The sequence below is a fragment of the Amyelois transitella genome, chromosome 9 (assembly GCF_032362555.1).
Source record: "Amyelois transitella isolate CPQ chromosome 9, ilAmyTran1.1, whole genome shotgun sequence".
Classification (NCBI taxonomy): Eukaryota; Metazoa; Arthropoda; class Insecta; order Lepidoptera; family Pyralidae; genus Amyelois; species Amyelois transitella.
The window spans coordinates 9,763,005-9,782,985 of NC_083512.1; the positions used below are offsets into that span (position 1 = coordinate 9,763,005).

The window sequence follows — 19,981 nt, forward strand, 5'->3', positions numbered from 1 at the left end:
AGCCTTCCTCGATAAAAAGTCTATTCGACGCAAAAAGAATTTTTCAATTCGGGCCAGTAGTTCCGATGATTAGCGCGTTCAAGCAAACAAACTCTTCAGCTTTATAATATTAGTATAGATGTACTTCAAATGTACTTACCAAAGCATAATATTCCCTCATTTGCTAATGACAAAATTAACTGTCGGTGAGTAATATTTTTATTTTATAACCTTATTAAACACGTGTATTTACAGAATTTAACTATAAAACTCTCGACACACGGGGAAAATACCAGGACTTCCTTGGTTTGAGTCAGGTTGACTGAGTCCACTACGTCACTGAATTTGATAAAATTTTCCCATTTTGTATTTATGGAGGAATTATTATGTAAAATACAAAAAGAAAAGACTTTAGCGCCACGGTACTAAGAATACTGGTTTTTCTTTACAACTACGGGAACTCTATTTTTACCGTGATGATACCCTATATCCTTCTCCAGACTCGACTAAATTATACCTATATACATTCAGTAGTTATCCCGTAAAAAGGTATCAAATAAACTCACTTTCTTTTTTATGTACCTATATTATTAATTGCCATTGGGATATTTATCTATCACATATGACATTTATCTATTTGAATCTCAATTCTATCATTAAGCCAAATAGCTGAACGAGGCCATTCAGTCCTTTCAAGACTGTTGGCTCTGTCTACCCCGCAAGGGATATAGACGTGACCATATGTATGTCAGCTGTGGGAAACAGAAAGTATCTATGAAACCTGTCTAGCAATCGGAAAGCTGTATTGAAGCTTTCCGGTACTAAAGCTCTTTTCATTTCCTTTCTTAATTAAACTAGGTATCATACTTAGATATATAAACATCATCAAGTCATTTATTAAGCTCAGATAATACACATGCTGTGAAAATATTGGCCGGTAATCTGGTAATCTATACTAATATTATAAAGCTGAAGAGTTTGTTTGTTTAAACACGCTACTCTCAGGAACTACTGGTTCGAATTGAAAAATCATTTTTGCATTGAATAGACCATTTATCGAGAAAGGCTTTAGGCTTTATAACATCACGCTGCAACTATAAGAAGCAAATATATAATGGAATATGTGAAAAAACGGGGAAAATTATTTAACTTTAAAGGGCTTTAATGATGCCCAAAACAACTATTCCACGCGGACGAAGTCGCGGGCACAGCTACTAGAAATTATATCTACACAATTGTTATTGTGATTGTATTTAGTTATTTTCTATAGTAATAATGGATAGTCTTATTGGCCAGTCTCTCATATTCATATTCTTACCTATTGCATTTAGGTACTACTTGATATTTGAGAGAAAATAAAAATATTTTTGATTTGATTTTTTGATAGTGTGGTCTCATTTTAGCCTGCTTATTGAGTCTCTGCTAAAGCTGACGAGGTCATTTCGTGTAAAAACTTCACTTCCCGCACTTAATTCGTCACATTTTGAAAATTCCATACATTGAAAATTTATTTATCACATTCATTACAATGTTTTTAATTGTAAAACTAATAAAAATTATGTGTAGAATATGTACTGTGACAAATATTTTTTTGTATGACAAATTAACTTAAATAATTAAGAATAATTATTGTAGAGTCCCCATTAAATTTAATAAGTCATAAAATTCAACAAATAGGTATGTATTAGTTTCGCAGTTAATTTAGTTGGAATTATTACGAATTTCTAATTAATTCCTGCCGTGCGGTTTCCGGCACAAATAGAATAAAGCATACGACCACTCCATCTCTTTCCCATGGATGTCGTAAAAGTCGACTAAGGGATACGCTTATAAACTTGAGATTCTTCATTTAGGCGACGGGCTAGCAACGTGTCACTATATGAATTTCAATTCTATCATTAAGCTTAACACCTGAACGTGGTCTTTTTAAGAATGTTGGCTCTGTCTACCCCGCAAGGGACGTGATTATGTCCTATGTATGTATGTTCTAATTAACATGGATATTTTTAAAACGCAGCGTTTTTCCAGCCCTATGGACGAGGATTACTATAGTACTTAATGACTACAGAATAAATATCACTTTAACTGCCTACATTCACACCAGTCTTGCGAAAATACGCATAGTGAACGAACGTGTTCACTTAGTTTGGTTCGTTGATTTATTTTTGTTGTTTAAAAAAAAATGTTTACACAGATTCTAGTCTTGTTTGTAAGTATACATTTGGTTTAGTTGATTTTATTTGTAGATAATCTATGTTAATGAATGTAATTAGTTTGTTTATTATAGACGATGTATTATTTAAAGTGCATGTTAGAAGTAATTTAGGACCCTAACTCCGTAAAGTCAGGGTGCAGTGACTTTATTTATTTCATTAATTAATCCAACTAAAACTAAAGATTCGATTTTATTGATAATTAGGTATTATATTTTATTATTAGATATTAAATTGCGCGGGAAATAATACGGAGCTGTTTTGCTATCTAACTACATAAGTAGGTACATTATTAAGTTTTTTTAATTTTTGTTAAAAAACAAAGTTAAATAAATATTAAGTGTTTTATTGGAGAAATGATAGTTCTACCATTTATAATCAACCATAATAACAGAAAGCAGTACCTAGTATTTTATTAAAAGACAAAAAATATAAAAACTAGATAGAAAAAAATTTGAAAATTACAGAAATCTGACTTTTGTTAATTTTACTTATGTAAAAAAACCGTTTGATAAAATATGTCTTTTTGGTAAATGTGTCCCTATTTAAATTGTGGTAATTAAAATTTAGCACTATGGAATTTGGAATAATTAAAATCAAACTAAATTATTGTATTTGAAACGAGAGGGATGATTTATCGTCGTCTTGAAACGCAAGTAGAGTTGTATAGTTGGCAAATAAAACTCAACATTGAGATGGTTATACATTCAGATGTTTGAATGCAGATACAGCGGTTTCCTTACCCTAAGAGCATCGGTTAGTACACAAACTAATGTGCATAACTCAGAAAAGCGTCTGATACATAGCCGTGGCAGGATTTGTACGTGTGCACACGCATTTTAGCCGGGCACCATACGAACGTAGGTGAAGAGTATGGAATAATATACCTTATGTCTTTAGTTATCCTACTAATATTATGAATGTGAAAGTTTGTATGTCAGGATGTCAGTATGGATGTTTGTTACTCTTTCACGCAAAAACTACTGAACCGATTACGATGAAATTTGGTATGTATGTAGCTGAAGACCCAGAATAACATATAGGCTACTTTTTATCCCAGAGTTCCTGCGGGATTGATAGGGTTTCCATGCGGACGAAGTCGCGGGCGGCCTCTAGTAGTGACATAAGCTTAAGGAGTCACAATTGCATGTGTAAACCTTGTCGCAATGTTATTTTAGTGCCTCGTTCTAAAGTCCCGCTAAGTAGGTAGATACAGTAACTATTGACTTATAAAGTAATGTTTTGAACAAGTACATTTATTGATAGACCATTTGATCGATATATAAATAAAACATATTATTATGTCGGTACAGTTATGTTGCTGTAACTACTTCCAGTTATCCGCGGCTTAGTTCGTGTAAATAATATAGTAGTAGATTGTCCTAAAATATTTTGTTAACAATAGTTTTAATTATTTTACAGGTTGCAGTCTACTATGTTAAGTTAGCAAATGGCGCCATTTCTAATAAACGTAAGTACTATAATTATTATTATAGTGCCGTGTGGTTCCCGGCACCTATACAAAAAAGAATAGGACCACTCCATCTCTTTCCCATGGATGTCGTAAAAGGCGACTAAGGGATAGGCTTATGAAATTGCGATCCTTTTTTAGGCGATGGGCTAGCAACCTGTCACTATTTGGATCTTAATTCCATTATTAAGCCGAGCAGCTGAACGTGGCCATTCAGTCTTTTCAAGACTATTGGCTCTGTCTACCCCGTAAGGGATATAGAAGTGACTATGTAAGTATGTATGTACTATAATTATTTCGAGTCTGTGTAAGTAGGTATATGAAAAAAGACGATATATAATTATAGTGTATGCCGTGTGGTTTCTGCCACTTAAGAATAGAACAACTCCATATCTTTCCCATGTATGTCGTAAAAGGCGACTAAGGGCCTCAACTTGGGATTTTTTTAGGTGTTGGGCTACCAATCTGCCACTATTTGAATCTCAATTTTATCATAAAGCCATACAGCTAAACAGAACGAGGAAATTCAGTCTTTTCAAGACTATTGGCTCAGTCTATCCCGCAAGGAATATAGGTGTGACTATAATGTATGATTGATGTATACATACATACATATGGTCACGTCTATATCCCTTGCGGGGTAGACAGAGCTAACAGTTTTGAAAAGACTGAATGGTCACGTTCAGTTATTTGGCTTACTGATAGAATTGAGATTCAAATAGTGACAGGTTGCTAGCCCATCGCCAAAAGGAAGAATCCCAAGCCTGTAAGCCTATCCCTTAGTCGCCTTTTACGACATCCATGGGAAAGAGACGGAGTGGTCCTATTCTTTTTTTCAATGGTGCCGGGAACCACACGGCTGATGATGGCATGATTGATGGTACATATGTATGATTACAATGTGTGTGATGTGAGCGTATTGAAATTGTACATGTATAAAATGAATATGTTTAAAAAAAAGATACAATTTAATTTTTTCCAGCTCCCGACGCGATTGTATACCCAGGTCCCACACAAGAAGTCTTGCAGACGAGGTACGGGTCAGAAGATGATGTGCCCGAGGAGTGTCGCGGGCAGAACTACTGCTTCGTAAAACCGCCAAACTATCCTCAAGATAAATACAACAGAATGTTTGCTGATATGGTAAGCATATCAAATTAAGGACCTCCTGGTAAAGTGTCAGGTCAAAAGTACCCGAAACCGCCGAGCTTGCATGAAGTAGTTATGAATGTGGATGAAGCGAAAGAAGTGTGCAGAGATCGTGGCAAGTGGAAAGAGGTAGTCTCTGCCTACCCCTCCGGGAATGAGGCGTGATTTTATGTATGTATGTTTGTATGGTAAGCATACTTTCTCGGTGATTCTCCGTTTGATCTGTATGTATGCATGCATGCATATGTGAATGTCTGCATGTATGTCCTCGATTATCTAGCGCTTCGCTGAACAGATTTTGATGCGGTTTTCAGGAAAATGTTTATTACACTCAGGCGGAGGTTTAAGAAAATTAACTACTTCAAAAAAGGAGCATATCGATTGTAGGCGGATTTCTTTTTACAAAATTACATATAGCCTTCTGTGCCGTGTGGTTCCCGGCACCAATAAAAAAATAATAGACCATCTTCATCTCATTCCCATGGAAATCGTAAAAGGCGACTAAGGGATAGGCTTACAAACTTGGGATTCTTCTTTTAGGCGACGGGTTAGCAAACCTGTAACTTTATATTAATCTCAATTCTATCAGTTAGCCTAACAGCTGAACGTGGTCTGTCAGTATTTTTAAGACTATTGGCTCTGTCTACCCCGCAAGTGATATTGTCGTGATTATATGTATGTACGAGTATATACACATCAGGCGCTGCCTGATTGTCATAGCCACACGGCATCTGTACCTACATAACTGACTGATACTGACTGATAAAACTGACTTGTATGCTTTGATACATTCCAGAAAGATGTGAAGCAGCCATCAGTCATCATCTCAGAACTGGACGACAGGACCGGCGACCCCGGTGAAAAGGACGGCTGCGATTCTGTTGTCACGGTAAATATATAAATAAATAAATATATAAACTGTTATAGTGCCGTGTGGTTCCCGGCATCAATTCAAAAAAGAATAGAACCACTCCATCTCATTCCCTTGGATGTCATAAAAGGCGACTAAAGGATAGGTTTATAAACTTGGGATTCATTTTTTAAGCGATGGGCTAGCAACCTGTCACTATTTCTCAATTCCATCTTAAGGCATACAGCTGAACGCCTGAAGCCAATGCAAGGGATATAGACGTGACCGTATGTATGTATGTACATATGTAAGACTGCCAAGATTATATTTTGTTATACAAGAATTCCTTACCAAATACTTTAAGAGGTGTACTATTACCGTTGTATTATTGGCGTAAATATTGTAGTTTTTATGTATGTATATTATAATTTTATTTTATATTTTGTGTAGGTATAAATATATTTATTTAGTTTGACCCCACATAAAGTTCTCTGTCAGACTCAAAAGTTGACTCGTAGATAATGCTTCCAGCATTAAGTCCGCCAATTGTGCTATACATTTGTATTTTGTGCAATCACTCTTCTTTCAATATTATTTTTATTTATCTCTTTTTTAATATTATACATTTGTGCAATGAAGTTTAAATAAAAAAATAAAAAAAATAAATAAATAAAGGGGTAATGTAACATTAAAATGTTATCATTTCAGTACGAGCCGCTGTACCAGGTGCAGGCAGGAGGTCGATGGCGGAAGGTAGTCCAAGCACCAGATGTCAACTACCTTCAACGAGTTAGATTGGAGAAATGCAAGTGAGTACATAAGTAAGTGCCGTGCGGTTCCCGGCACCAATACAAAAATAGTATAGGACCACTCCATCTCTTTCCCATGGATGTCGTAAATGGCGACTAAGGGATAGGCTTATAAAATTTAAGGCGATGGGCTAGCAAACTGTCACTATTTGGATCTCAATCAATCAAGATCTCAATTCCATCATTAAGCCGAGCAGCTGAACGTAGCCATTCAGTCTTTTCGGGACTACTCTCCGAGGATTCAGGATAAAGAACAAGTTTCACACGTCATACACGTACATATAATCACGTATTTAACCCTTACGGGATAGTCAAAGCCAACATCAGTCTAGAAATACCAACATACAATTGTATGGCTTAATAATAGCATTGAGATTCAAATAGTGACAGGTTGCTAACGCATCGCCTAAAAGTAAAATCCTAAGTTTATCCTAAGTAAAAAAACAGAACTTATTTACATACATAGAATCACGTCTCTAACCCTTGCGAGGCAGACAGAGCCATCTCTATAAAACCGAAAGGCCAGGCTCAGCCGTACTTATTTACATACATACATACATATGATCACGTCTATATCCTTTACGGGGTAGACAGAGCCAACAGTCTTGAAAAGACTGATAGGCCACGTTCAGCTGTTTGGCTCAATGATAGAATTGATATTCAAATAGTGACGGGTTGCTAGCCCGTCGTCTAAAAGGAAAATCCCAAGTTTATAAGCCTATCCCTTAGTCGTCTTTTACGACTTTTTTTTTTAATTCATTAAAAACGTAGATATATGTAATTAAACCATTTATTTTTTTATTTTCAGTGACAAAGTGCCAAGATGTTTCTCTGACTACCCCCCAGTGCCGGGTATAACCACAATGTGTCGTCAAAAGACGGTGTCGTGGGAGTTTCTCGTAGACGACGAGAAAGGCGGCACCGAGCGGGTCACGGCGGAACTGCCTATTTGTTGTGCCTGCATGTACAAAATGGAAAATAAAAGGAAATAAATAGTTACATGAACATATCTTTTCAATATATATATATACTTAGGTATATTGATTCGTCAAAAGACAATGTTTTTTTTTTCGTCTGTGACAAATAAATTCAAAATAACTATAATGGATACATATATACATTTAATCATGTCTATATCCCTTGCGGGGTAGACACAGCCAACAGTATCATGAAGACTGGAAGGCCACGCTTAACAGCTGTACGGGTTTGAGATTCAAATAGTGATAGGTTGCTACCCCAGCGCCTACAAGAAGTATCATTATTTTATTAGCTTATCCTTTAGTCGCCTTATACGTCATACATGGGAAATATATAGAGTGGTCCTTTTCTTCAGTGTCTGGAACCATACGGCGTGGAAACCATTTGGAATTTGGCTCTTTGTCCATATCAAAGTTTAGGCCTTCAATATAGACATAAGCTTGTTTATTGAGTGATATTCTTGTAGTACCAAATACCGAGCAAGGGTATTATAAATTATGGGATGCTCTCATACATACACTAAAATCAAGTCTTTAATTCTTTACGGGGTAGATAGAATAGCTATCCTGAAAAGACTAAAAGTCCAGGTTCAACTGTTTTCAGTGTCATATTTATAAGATAGATATTTTTAACTAGATAAGTATTATTTGATCGAATATTGAGTCTTAATATTATGAAAAATAAAACTAAAAGGGTAAATTGAATAAAATAGGTACTAGTTATTTAAAAAGTTCGCACGTAGGTTACTTATGAAGTCTATTGACGCCACATTCCCACGTTTAATGAGATTAACGCAATTTTTCATTTAACGGAATTTTTATACCGCGAGGAGAGCCGCAGGCATAGTCTAGTCTATGAAAATGATAGATCTTAAATTTAGAACTAACATACATACATATAGTCACGTCTTTATTCCTCGCGTGGTAGACAGAGCAAACAATCTTGATAAGACTGATAGGTCACGTTCAGCTGTTCAGCTTTTTACTGGTGAATCATAGTCATATGTGTAATGCGGATATTTTTTTTAAGGTTCCATATTAAATTGTTTTTTATAATAGCTTCAATTTACAATGGTTATTTAAAGGTTAAATGTACTCAAAAGTTTTGTTTTCTGATGTATATTGGCTTAAAAAATAACCAAGAAAAATGTCACGTCTTTATCCGGGGCAGACAGAGTTTAGGTACAATCTGAAAGACTTAAGGCCACGTTCAGCTAATGACTGAATTAAGATTCAAAAAGTGACAAATTGCTAGCCCATTGACTAAAAGAAGAATCCCAATTTCTTAAGCTTTAGCCTTGATTGACTTTAACAATCTGCACGAGAAAAGAATATACAGTATTACATTTCGGTACTAGATCAGAATGACTATATGTAAGCTGACCTAGAAACAAAAAAGTTAAAACAATTACTTTTTCTTATCGTATTCTTTTGAGATCATTGCTGAAGTCGTCGTGATCAGGCGGTCTCCCTATTTATCTACCTTATTCGTGTGTGTGTGAATGGTTCGTTAGGGTGGGAAGTCCTAGAAGAACATATGTTGATCAAATTGGACCAGTTTTGGCAAAAGATCGGTCAAGGGTTTCCGAAACCGACAAGCTTTGCATTAAGCGTTATGAATGTGGATTGTGGATAAAGCGAAAGAAGTATGCAGGGATCGTTTCAAGTGGAAAGATAAAGTTTCTGCCTACTTCTTCGGGAACGAGGTGGGACGTATGTATGTATTTTTGCATGGTTATATTATTTCAGAGCCTGCAACTACAGAATTCTGAACCAAGTAGTGTACAATACAACCGTTTAAAATAAAACAAGAAAAAAATAGTAGAATGGTTTTTATTTCTTGGACATCAGGCAAGTCCGAAGTTGTCTATCAAGAATTCAAAACTTTATTATTTTACCCATAGGGTGTATTTCGCATCGGCAGCATATTGGAACACCTAGAGCCTTAACGCTTTCGAATCCATTCCCGTCTTCTGCCAGCACCAAGAATCTGTAGTTAGAATATGATTCTACACAATACGCGCTGTAAGAGTCTTCTCTCAGTTTGTCAATCTTGAGATATTCGCCTTTATCTTCTGTTATTTCGCCTTTATTCCTGAAATAAAAACCTTCTTATACCAGTTGCAGAGACTACATCTTTCCACTAGCACGATCCCTGCATACTTCTGTCGCTTCATTCACTTTAATAAATGTCTCTTATTCATTTATTTAGCCTTATAGCTATTCCAACCTTCAGAATCATAAATATGTACGTAGGATATGGGAGCTATTGACTTTCTTGACGGGCTAGCAACCTGTCGCTATTTGAATCTCAATTCTATCATTAAGCCAAATAGCCCAAATGTGGCCTATCAGTCTTTTCAAGACTGTTGGCTCTGTCTACCCCGCAAGGGATATAGACGTGATTATATGTATGTGTATATATATAGTAATTATTACTAGTAACTTATAAGTAGTTACGTTAAATTACCTGCACCATTCAACTTTGAGTATTTGTTGGAACCGAGTGGCTTGCACGACGTAACGCACTTTGTTGTTTATGTCTTTGACTTGATAAATAGGCTCAAGCTGAAATTAAAACAACCTATAATATCATCATTCTCCTGGCGAAGTCACGGTTGCGTGATACGTCACTAGATGGGAGGAATAAAACAGCACCACCCCAATCTTCGCGTAGGTATCGTAACAGTAGATTAAAGGATTAAGCGGGTCTTGGGCAGCAGCTTCTCCTATGCTAATATGACAACATAGTCCAGAATAAATAGTCACTCCGGTCAAAAACCTGCCTGCCCAGAGTGGTGACTATGGTTAAAATCCCCCCATTTCTGTAGGAGTTAGTGCAATAGTGGACTTTTATGGGCTGTTAAGGTAACCATAAGAAGATCTTGGTATACAATTAGTTGCCCGAATGTACAGGTTTCCTAACGGTTTTCCTTTACCGTAAAAGCATCGGTTTGCGATGACTTAAGTACTTACATAACTCAGAAAGACTTATAAGCGGGGTAGGGTTATAACCTGTGCTACCCTTTGCGTCACACTTCATATTCGGGCGCCTAACCCCTTCGATCATTGACTCTCTAAATTAATACATTATATTAATACATTTACATCAGATATAAAGGCTTGTTTCAGTAAAACTTCCCCAATGTGGTGATATGCAACCTCCAAGTAAGATTTGACATACATACATATGGTCACGTCTATATCCCTTGCGGGGTAGACAGAGCCAACAGTCTTGAAAAGACTGAATGGCCACGTTCAGCTATTTGGCTAATTGATAGAATTGAGATTCAAATAGTGACAGGTTGCTAGCCCATCGCCCAAAAATAATCCCGAGTTTGTAAGCCTATCCCATTGTCGCCTTTTACGACATCCATGGGAAAGAGATGGAGTTGTCCTATTCTTTTTTGTATTGGTGCCGGGAACCACACGGCAGATTAGATTTGACACCTTTTAATAAAAAGGGACATTTAATTTGTGTCACATGCTTAAGCCATATTTACTGAGAAATGGTCAGTTATTCTACAATTTATTCAATGATAATTATACAGAATGACTTGAGCATGTGACACTAATTAAATGTCCCTTCTATGATAAAAGGTGTCAAAGTTAATGTAGAGGCTGCATATCACCACACCCAAGCTACTCGCTACATCTTACATATTATGAGAAAAAGAAGAATGCCGTGTGGTTCCCGGCACCAATACAAAAAAGAATAGGACCACTCCATCTCTTTCCCATGGATGTCGTAAAAGGCGACTAAGGTATAGGCTTACAGACTTGGGATTCTTTTTTAGGCGATGGGCTAGCAACCTATCACTATTTGAATCTGAATTCTATCATGAAGCCAAATTGCTGAACGTGGCCTATCAGTCTTTAAAAGACTGTTGGCTGTGTCTAACCCACAAGGGATATAGACGTGACCATATGTATAAATGAAGAATACTTACAGAGTAATTAAGCTCACAAGGCGTTACTATAGAATGGTCGGTCGTCCCGCGTTGTTCAGTGGTCGCGCCATCAATTTTTATTACATCCTGGTAAATAAAATCAATAATAAATAAGGGTAGGCAGAGACTACCTCTTCCCACTTGCCACGATCTCTGCATACTTCCTTAGTGGCTATATATAATACTAATAAAAATGCCTACCCCTCCGGGAAAGAGGCGTGATTTTATGTACGTATGTATGTATAAAAAAGGGAAAATCAATCAAAAGAAAAGCCAATAAATTTGGGATTCTTTTTTGAGGTTATAGGCAAGCAACCTGTCACTGTTTGAATCTCACATCGTTAAGTTATAGAGTTGAACTTGGCCCTCCAGTTTTTTTGAGATCGTTGGCTCTGTCTGCCTCGTAAGGGAGACGTGATTACATGTTAAGAAGTGGACTGTAAAATTACATAGTTATCAATAAGACAATCACTAAAATCGACCCTGGTCGGCTGAGGGTCAGCAGCTAACTTCAGGGCCCTGAGTACGATTTCCAATATTTAAATCTCCACTATGATCAACTTTCGCATCCTCAGTTTTCAGACCATTGGAAAGTATTATTATTATTCTACCTATCTTCTCATGAAATGACAAGATGAATGGAGTACTCTTTTTTTCTATCATAGAGCATCCATGAACAATATTTCAGAGTTGTTGCTTTCAAAGCCCCCCAAAGATGATTGACAACTTGTAAGGAATACATTTTATTTATCACGTCTAAAATCGACAATCACTAAAATCACAACTTACAGTTTTGTTGACTAGTTCTTCAATGAGAGCTGAGGGATAGTCGGCACCGCGTTCAAAGCAATATGTACTATTTCTGCAGTTCGGATGCATTTCAACTGAAAAAGAGAATTTATATCAATTTTTGACATACAAGCAAAGTAAGAGACTCATATTCACCGCTTATTTAAAAAAATACAGGGTTATTTTACTTACCATTTTTGAAATTAAGCGGGGTGCCGTTTGATGACGTGATCAGTATGACCAACATCTGAAAGCAAAAAAGTATTTAAATTCTTAGGTAGTTAGGTACCTATTCGCAAAATAGAAAAAAAAAACACCAGTGGAATGTAAATAAAGCTCAGAAGTTAAAATTCTTGTTGGGAAGCCTGATACAAAAAAAAATTCTGTTCAATTCGAAATGAATGATTATTTATTATTGTACTATTAGAAAAGAAAAATACTCACAATAAATAAAACAGCGTTCTGCGACATTTTTCTTTACAAGAAAAAAGTTTGGGAACTTTGTTTATTTTTTATTTATAAAAATTAAATTAATTACTAAAATAGTAATATATAATTTAATTAGTATAAGCGGGACGCCCGCCTTAATAATACTGAACTTGACATTATTCCTTGCAATTATATAAATATGGGATCGGTTAATTTCCGTGACGTAATTTATAATCAAGAAATACGTTAGAAATATGACAAAATAAGGATATGAAACAGGAATATCAGTTTATTGCAGAAGGTTAAACACATAATGAAATTACAGAAAATCTAATGACTAACAGTAATTGACGTCTTTATGAAAAACTAATGGTAGTATAATGCGTATGCGCATGCACTGGGCTCCTTGGTTCCTAAGGGAAATTGAATACATATCACGTTTTTATTAATTACGGGTAACATTTATTGATATAAACCTTCCTCAGAAAGTCCTCCTTCCAACATTTCAAACAGGAACAAAATCCGTCCCCTACTTTCCACATAATCGCGGTTTATCCATTACCAGGTAGACAGAGCCGACAATCTTGAAAAGACAGCAAGGCCACGTTCAGCTGTATGTATATATGTATGAAGGTTCTTTGAATAAATTCTTTTTACTTTTTTACTTTTAAAGGTTAATTACTGTTCTTTTTTTCGAGACAAACACCAGGATGAAGTTATTCAAAGGTATTCAAAGTTATGTAAATTCGTTTCAATACTAACCGATACTCTTAGGGCGAGGTAAAACAGCGAGAGGAAACCTGCACATTCAGTTGACTGGATGTGTAACCATGTATCCAATATGGGTTAGGTTAACCTGCACAAGTTTCGGAGATTAGATGAGAGTCGCTTCGTGTAAAAACCTGACTCACCAGGCATACCCTGGGCTCCTCTCCAGAGAGTATGCAACCGGGACTAAAGCCAGGAGGAGAAAGACCTATATCCACTGCTCCGATTGCATGAATATTATTTAAGTAGGTATTTTCAAATCCCGTGGGACATGTTTTTACGACTTTTCCAAGAAGAATTGTATTCCAGGTATTCCACAGGGAACCTCATGAATAAACTAATTAAATGTTTTTCTGGATTTCCTAAAAAAACAAACTTACCAGTGTTTAAGCTAAATGCTAATTAATTGATCGTTAATAATTGTTGAAGGCGTAGGAAGCACTCCATAAAAAGTAAAACTTGGTTATGTAAATAGACTGGGGATGATTTTAGGATAATGTAAAACTGCACTTGCGTTTAACTTGAAACATGCTAAAATAATTTGTATCAAATTTGTATGTACTAGATATAACATTACGAAAAGAATCCAAAAGAAACTTACAATTTTTTTTTCCTTTTTATAACTGGCCAGTTATGAACACAACAGAAAAGAGGTTGCATAGGTATTACTTATTATATTAACCATTAAGTCTGCTAACATCAATCTCAAATGTCAACAATTTGGTTTTAGAGGCTTACACAAAAAATGTCTTCGAGTCCATCAGTTCGTCATTTGGAGCCATTTTTCAACCCATTATTCAAAATCTAATTATTTATAATAAATCTTATAGAAAAAAGTTTTAGGTTGTCTATTGAATCTGATATTAAACGAGTATTTTTGGTAAGTTACTGTTACCTGGAGTTCAAATGGTATCCTCAGTTCCTGCCCGTACTTTGCTACTCATGTTAGCTATACATTAAGTGGTGGTTTTGAAAAAAATAATGGACAATCCTTGGATTAAGGAAATTTTGAAACCGTGCAAGCATAACATAGCTTCAGTACCTAACGGATTTAAGTATGTATAAATACAACATCCAATCCTTATCAAAACGAAGGTAAGTTTGTCTGTTACCTCTTCCGAGTTAACCACTAAACCGATTCTAATGAAATTTCGCATAAGAAATTGTTAAATAAAACATTTTATTGTTTTCACATTTTGAATTATTTAATAACTATATATACATAGCAACGTTTACCATGGTGTAAATCACAAAGAGTAAGCATGACTACATCATGGAGTGCGTTACCTAAGAGTAAGTATATGACAGAAATTAAAGGTATACTTTACGTGGGATGTTAAAATTTAAATAAAAACACAATTTGGATATTAAGATGTATTTTTTGAATAAAAATTTCGCGAAGCATTATTATAACAATGGGATATATAAATCACAAATTTATTTTATGTATAAACAAACAAAAGTATTTACTGTCGTTACTTCTAAGACTGTTTTGTTTTGGTACAGTCAACCGCATATCAGTGACCCTGTATGGAACTGTATTACGCGGTAATAAACGCTAATTTGCTATAAAATGGGTATATTGATATTTCGATGACCATAATATAGTTGATCGGAGATTTGCTCTTAATCTTTGGTCTTATCCCTGATGGTACACTTGCAACACGTACTGACTGGTACTGGCAAGAGTTTGACTTTTTCGGAGACCTCGTCGAAAACGTACACGTCTATTTCGCCAACTTGCGTCTCACATGTTGCTTGGAAGCGGTCTTCCTGTAGGAATATATTTCTCATGCACTGGCCTCCTTGGTTTCTAAAAAGTATTAGAATCTCAATATAAAACGAAACGCTTACAGAATTATTAACTGGTATATCAATCACGGCCCAAATCGCTAAGTTTAAGGTTTGAAATTTAGAATGTAGATTGTAGGTTTTTTAATTACCAAAGCCTACAGCCATTACTCTTTGGTACACACATACATACACGTATATAATCATGTCTTTAATATCCTTTGCGGGACAGACAGAGCTCACAGTATTGAAATGACTGATAGGCCACGTTCAGCTGTTTGACCAAATAGAATGATCCAAATAGTGACAGGTTCCCCATCACCCATCGCCTAAATGAAGAACCCTAAGTTAAGCTAAGTTTGTAAGCCTATTTCTTAGTCGCCTTTTACGACATCCATAAAAAAGGGATAAAGTGGTCCTATTATTTTATTTATATTAGCTCCAATAAACAGTGGTTTTTACAGTAGATTTTTATTGCTCACTTAAAACATTTGAGAATAAATTAAGGCGATCGGTTCTTACTTGCAAGTTACATGTCTGATTCTTTGCGTGAAGAACTTTGATTGGACAACAGGGTACCATCGATTATTTTCTCCTTTAACTGAAAAAGGTCTCAACATCTGAAAAAAATATGTTTAGGTAAGATAAACACTAAAAACAATACTTCTTTTTTTTCATGCAAAAGTCGGTCTGACTGAAACGCTTTCACGGTTATGTCATAGGCCGTATTTGATGAAATTTCGTGCGGAAATAGAAAAAAAATATAACAATAAAAAAAAATTAAGAGAATTGAATTGTTGTAAATTTGCATAGGTGCGAATTCCCGATATATGTTAATTATGAATTGTATTCAGTAAAATGAAATTAGTGTCATTAAGAAAACACCTAAGTTGCACACAAAAAAAAACTTAGTCAGTGAATTGCATGAGCATTTTATGGTACCAAACACTAAATGTTTTTCTGTTTAGTGAGTCGGTAAACTGGCAGAGAATTCCAAACGGCAGCCTTTTGTACATTTTACTTTGTACAATAACGTTTTCAATGCCGTGTGGTTCCCGGCACCATTAGAAAAATGAATAGGAACACCCCATCTCTTTCCCATGGATGTCGTAAAAAGCGACTAAGGGATAGGCTAATAAACTTGAGATTCTTCTTTTAGGCAACAGGCTAGCAACCTGTCACTACTTATTTGAATTTCAATTCTATCATTAAGCCAAACAGCTGAATGTGGCCTATCAGTCTTTTTAAGACTGTCGGCTCTGTGTACCCCGCAAGGGATATAGACGTGATAAGAATAATAGAAAAAATATGCATAGATACTTGAACTTCAGTACTGCAGTTTATTTCATCTTCTCTTTCATGATTTAACTTATCCATCTCATCTTCTTCAAAGTCCGGGCTGTTTGGCAAAGGGCTCTGTAAAATATTAAATAGGTGAAATATTTTTAAATTTTTTTTTGCTGAGCGGAGACCTTTTTGGTACATTTTTGGATGTAAATTGTCATATTTTTATTTGTATTTTGTATCAAATAAACATATTTTCTGTCTTTCTTTCTTTTTAGGTATATTTGCATGTCTCTTATAAAATCAAGAATTATTATATTATATCATTAGTCATTTACTGAGATATATACTGAAGAAGAATGAGTGGTCCTTTACCATTATGTATAAAACCACTTAGCCGATAATGATAAAATACTAACATGTTTCAAGTATGCGTCGATAGCTTTCTGCGGATAATTCTCGTAGCTCGACGGATTTTCAAAACACATTGCTTTGTTGGCACAATTTCGAGGTACTATCAAATTATTATTTGCACCTGTAAGAATAAACAATATTAAGATAAATTAATGAAAAATAAGTCTATGCAGTTATAGAATGTGCAAAATGATAATCATAATGATTATGGATTTTCCTTTTTATTTTGGTTGACTGGAAGAAATCCCGGTTGTGATAAGTCCGCCATTGTACATAGGTATTCTTCTATATCCAATGACTGTTCTATTTTTGTTACATTTGTTTATATGTGCAATAAAGAGTTTACAAACAAACAAACATAATAGAACTTATGTGTGTAAAATTTTAAAAAGAAACCAAATAGAAAATAAGAATTATTTCTTCAAAATAATTTGTTTAGTTTGCTTACCTTGTGTATTGTTCACTTGAAGAACAACAGTTCCTACCTGAAACAAAAACATTTGAATAAAAATTATCAGATCTTCGGACGTAAGGTGAATATTTAATATATTCACGTACATCTTAAAGGTGTGTCGCATTATCAATATTGTTATATCTTAGTTTTTTAATTAAGACAAAGAGCGTAGGTGGTTTAATTGGTAAGATGATAATACATATGCGTGATGCGCAAAAAGGCACGGGTTCGAATCCCACTTCGGCCATGTACCAATGACTTCTTTCGAAGATATGTACATTATTTTGAATATTAATCGATGCTCTCATGTTGAAGGAAAACATCGTGAGGAAACCTGCACAGGTAACTGGATGTGTAACCCTGATCGATCCAATACGTCAGGTTTACCTGCAAAGGTTGCGGAGGTCAGATGGGAGTCGCTTCGTGTAAAAACCTGACTCATCCAAACCAGGATCTATGGTCTGAGGCATACCCTGGGCTCCTCGCCAGAGTGTTGAGGATGTAACTGGAACTAGCCAAGAGGAAGAAGGATGTCAAGGTCCTAAAATAATATAGATAAAAAATAAATACCTGTGACTATCAAGTTATCCAAGTTAACGTGAAAAAGCTTTATAGAGCTTGGATTTTAAAATATTTTGCATAGTTTGACTTCACTAGGTAGATATTGTGGCGTCATCTCTACGCCATTCGCCACAAACATCAAATCAAACAACTACTGTCAATCATCGCGAAGAAAATGACGCGCTCAACCAATAGCAGCGAAGAATCTGAGACGCGATTTCAAAGATTTCACGGATTGGAGCTATATATACAACCTCCGACACAACATCGTCGGAGCCGCGGTTCCCCAGGCATAACACCTAGCCTGGCGGAAGATCTTCCCTTTGGTGGCGGTCGAGCCGAATCATCGCTCCCGCTACAATATTATTGAACTTTTTAGAAAAATAGAAAATTTAATATTACATACCAACAAACAGATCGATAAGGTCTTCATTTTTACAATATCAATCTAGTATCTATTTTACGGAAAGATCTGAAACTTTGTATAATAACAAATATTATAACTCCAATTAACAAAGTATTATACTCGAATGATATAATGTATACGATTGTGTATATTTATAGCTGTTGATTTTCCTTATTTATACCCACATGGAATGGAATTTAATACATACATACAATCACGTCTATATCCCTTGCGGGGCAGACAGAGCCTACAGTCTTGTAAAGACTGATAGGCCACGTTCAGCTATTTGGCTTTAAGATAGGATTGAGATTCAAATAGTGACAGGTTGCTAGCCCATCGCCTAAAAGAAGAATCCCAAGTTTATAAGCCTACCCCTTAGTCGGCTTTTACGACATCCATGGGAAAGAGATGGAGTGGTACTATTCTTTTTTGTATTGGTGCCGGAAACCACATGGAATTTAAATAAATAAAAAATATGCTTGCAATATTTTACCGCGCAAATTTAATTATAGACATTTTTAATTTATCTGGCATGGCAATATATTTTTTTTCAGTTAATTTATTTCCGAAGATTTAGCCTTACATACGAATAAATTAACAAACATTACCCCCAGTCTTAAAAGACTGATAGGCCTCGTTCAGCTGTTTGGCTTAATGAAAGAATTGAGATTTAAATAGTGACAAGTTGCTAGCCCATCGCCTAAATGAAGAATCCCAACTTTAAAAGCCTTCCCCTTAGTCGCCTTTTACGACATCCATGGGAAAGACATGGGGTGGTCCTATTCAATCAGTTTAAACGCCTCACAAACATGCGATTTATGTAGGTATGTAGAAATAACTACTTTTGATGTTAACAGTGAACCAAATAAGGCCAACAATATGAATCTACCTCAATTTCGAAATATATAAATGAACCTCATGAAAATAATCCTTAGTGTCTAAGTGCTATTACACACGGTAGAATTGACCATAATAATGGTCACCTAGTAGGCCATGTTAGGAAACAAATGCTTCATTGGCTAAATTATTGCACTGTTGTAATCATTTTATACTTTACTATGTTTCAGATAAAATTCTATTTACCTCAACGCTTAAACTAAATACAGTTTGGGCATTGAGGTACGAAGACGCGAGGTGGGAATTCTAAGTATTGGCGGGTGATAAAATTATTACAAACTTACCGAATTAAGATAGTAGTCACTTTGAACAAATTGTAAGTAAGTATAAACCTGTTCAGAAGAAGGGTTATATGACAGAAGAGTTAAGTTGGGCTAACAACCTATCTCTTTTCGAATCTAAATTTTATTATTAAGCCCATTAAGCTGAACATGACCTTTCAGTCTTTTCGAGACTGTCCGCTCTGTCTTACTCGTAAGGAATTACGAGAAAGTCGTGATTGTAAAAAATATGTAAAAATTGAACCATAATATGTGAAACAAACACGAAAATATGATCGCATTTTTAAGTTGAGATAAGAGAACATACATATGGTCACGTCTATATCCCTTGCGGGGTAGACAGAGCCAACAGTCTTGAAAAGACTGAATGGCCACGCTCATCTATTTGGTTTAAATGAGTTTGAATTGAGATTCAAATAGTGACAGGTTGCTAGCCCATCGCCTAAAAAGAATCCCAAGTATGTAAGCCTATCCCTTAGTCGCCTTTTACATCTTTTGACATCCATGAG

The 19,981-nt window shown here is 35.5% G+C and overlaps 3 protein-coding genes across 3 annotated transcripts; 1 reads left to right on the forward strand and 2 right to left on the reverse strand.

The window, feature by feature from the left end:
• The first annotated feature begins 2,086 nt into the window (after positions 1-2,086).
• Positions 2,087-7,475, forward strand: LOC106142789 (uncharacterized). The gene is made up of 6 exons (XM_060945855.1): positions 2,087-2,188; positions 3,615-3,663; positions 4,646-4,806; positions 5,609-5,701; positions 6,371-6,471; positions 7,280-7,475. Exons 1-6 carry the CDS (start codon positions 2,162-2,164, stop codon positions 7,461-7,463), a joined length of 615 nt encoding a protein of 204 aa, XP_060801838.1. The 5' UTR covers positions 2,087-2,161; the 3' UTR covers positions 7,464-7,475.
• Positions 7,476-9,263: 1,788 nt separating this feature from the next.
• LOC106142918 (uncharacterized) lies at positions 9,264-12,768 on the reverse strand. Its single transcript, XM_060945832.1, has 6 exons — positions 12,632-12,768; positions 12,380-12,434; positions 12,188-12,282; positions 11,399-11,485; positions 9,919-10,016; positions 9,264-9,543 (listed from the first exon to the last, which is right to left on the reverse strand). Exons 1-6 carry the CDS (start codon positions 12,656-12,658, stop codon positions 9,327-9,329), a joined length of 579 nt encoding a protein of 192 aa, XP_060801815.1. The 5' UTR covers positions 12,659-12,768; the 3' UTR covers positions 9,264-9,326.
• Positions 12,769-14,785: 2,017 nt separating this feature from the next.
• LOC106142919 (uncharacterized) lies at positions 14,786-18,410 on the reverse strand. The gene is made up of 6 exons (XM_013344868.2): positions 18,295-18,410; positions 17,322-17,358; positions 16,879-16,994; positions 16,496-16,591; positions 15,698-15,795; positions 14,786-15,197 (listed from the first exon to the last, which is right to left on the reverse strand). Exons 1-6 carry the CDS (start codon positions 18,319-18,321, stop codon positions 15,011-15,013), a joined length of 561 nt encoding a protein of 186 aa, XP_013200322.2. The 5' UTR covers positions 18,322-18,410; the 3' UTR covers positions 14,786-15,010.
• Between the last annotated feature and the right edge of the window lie 1,571 nt (positions 18,411-19,981).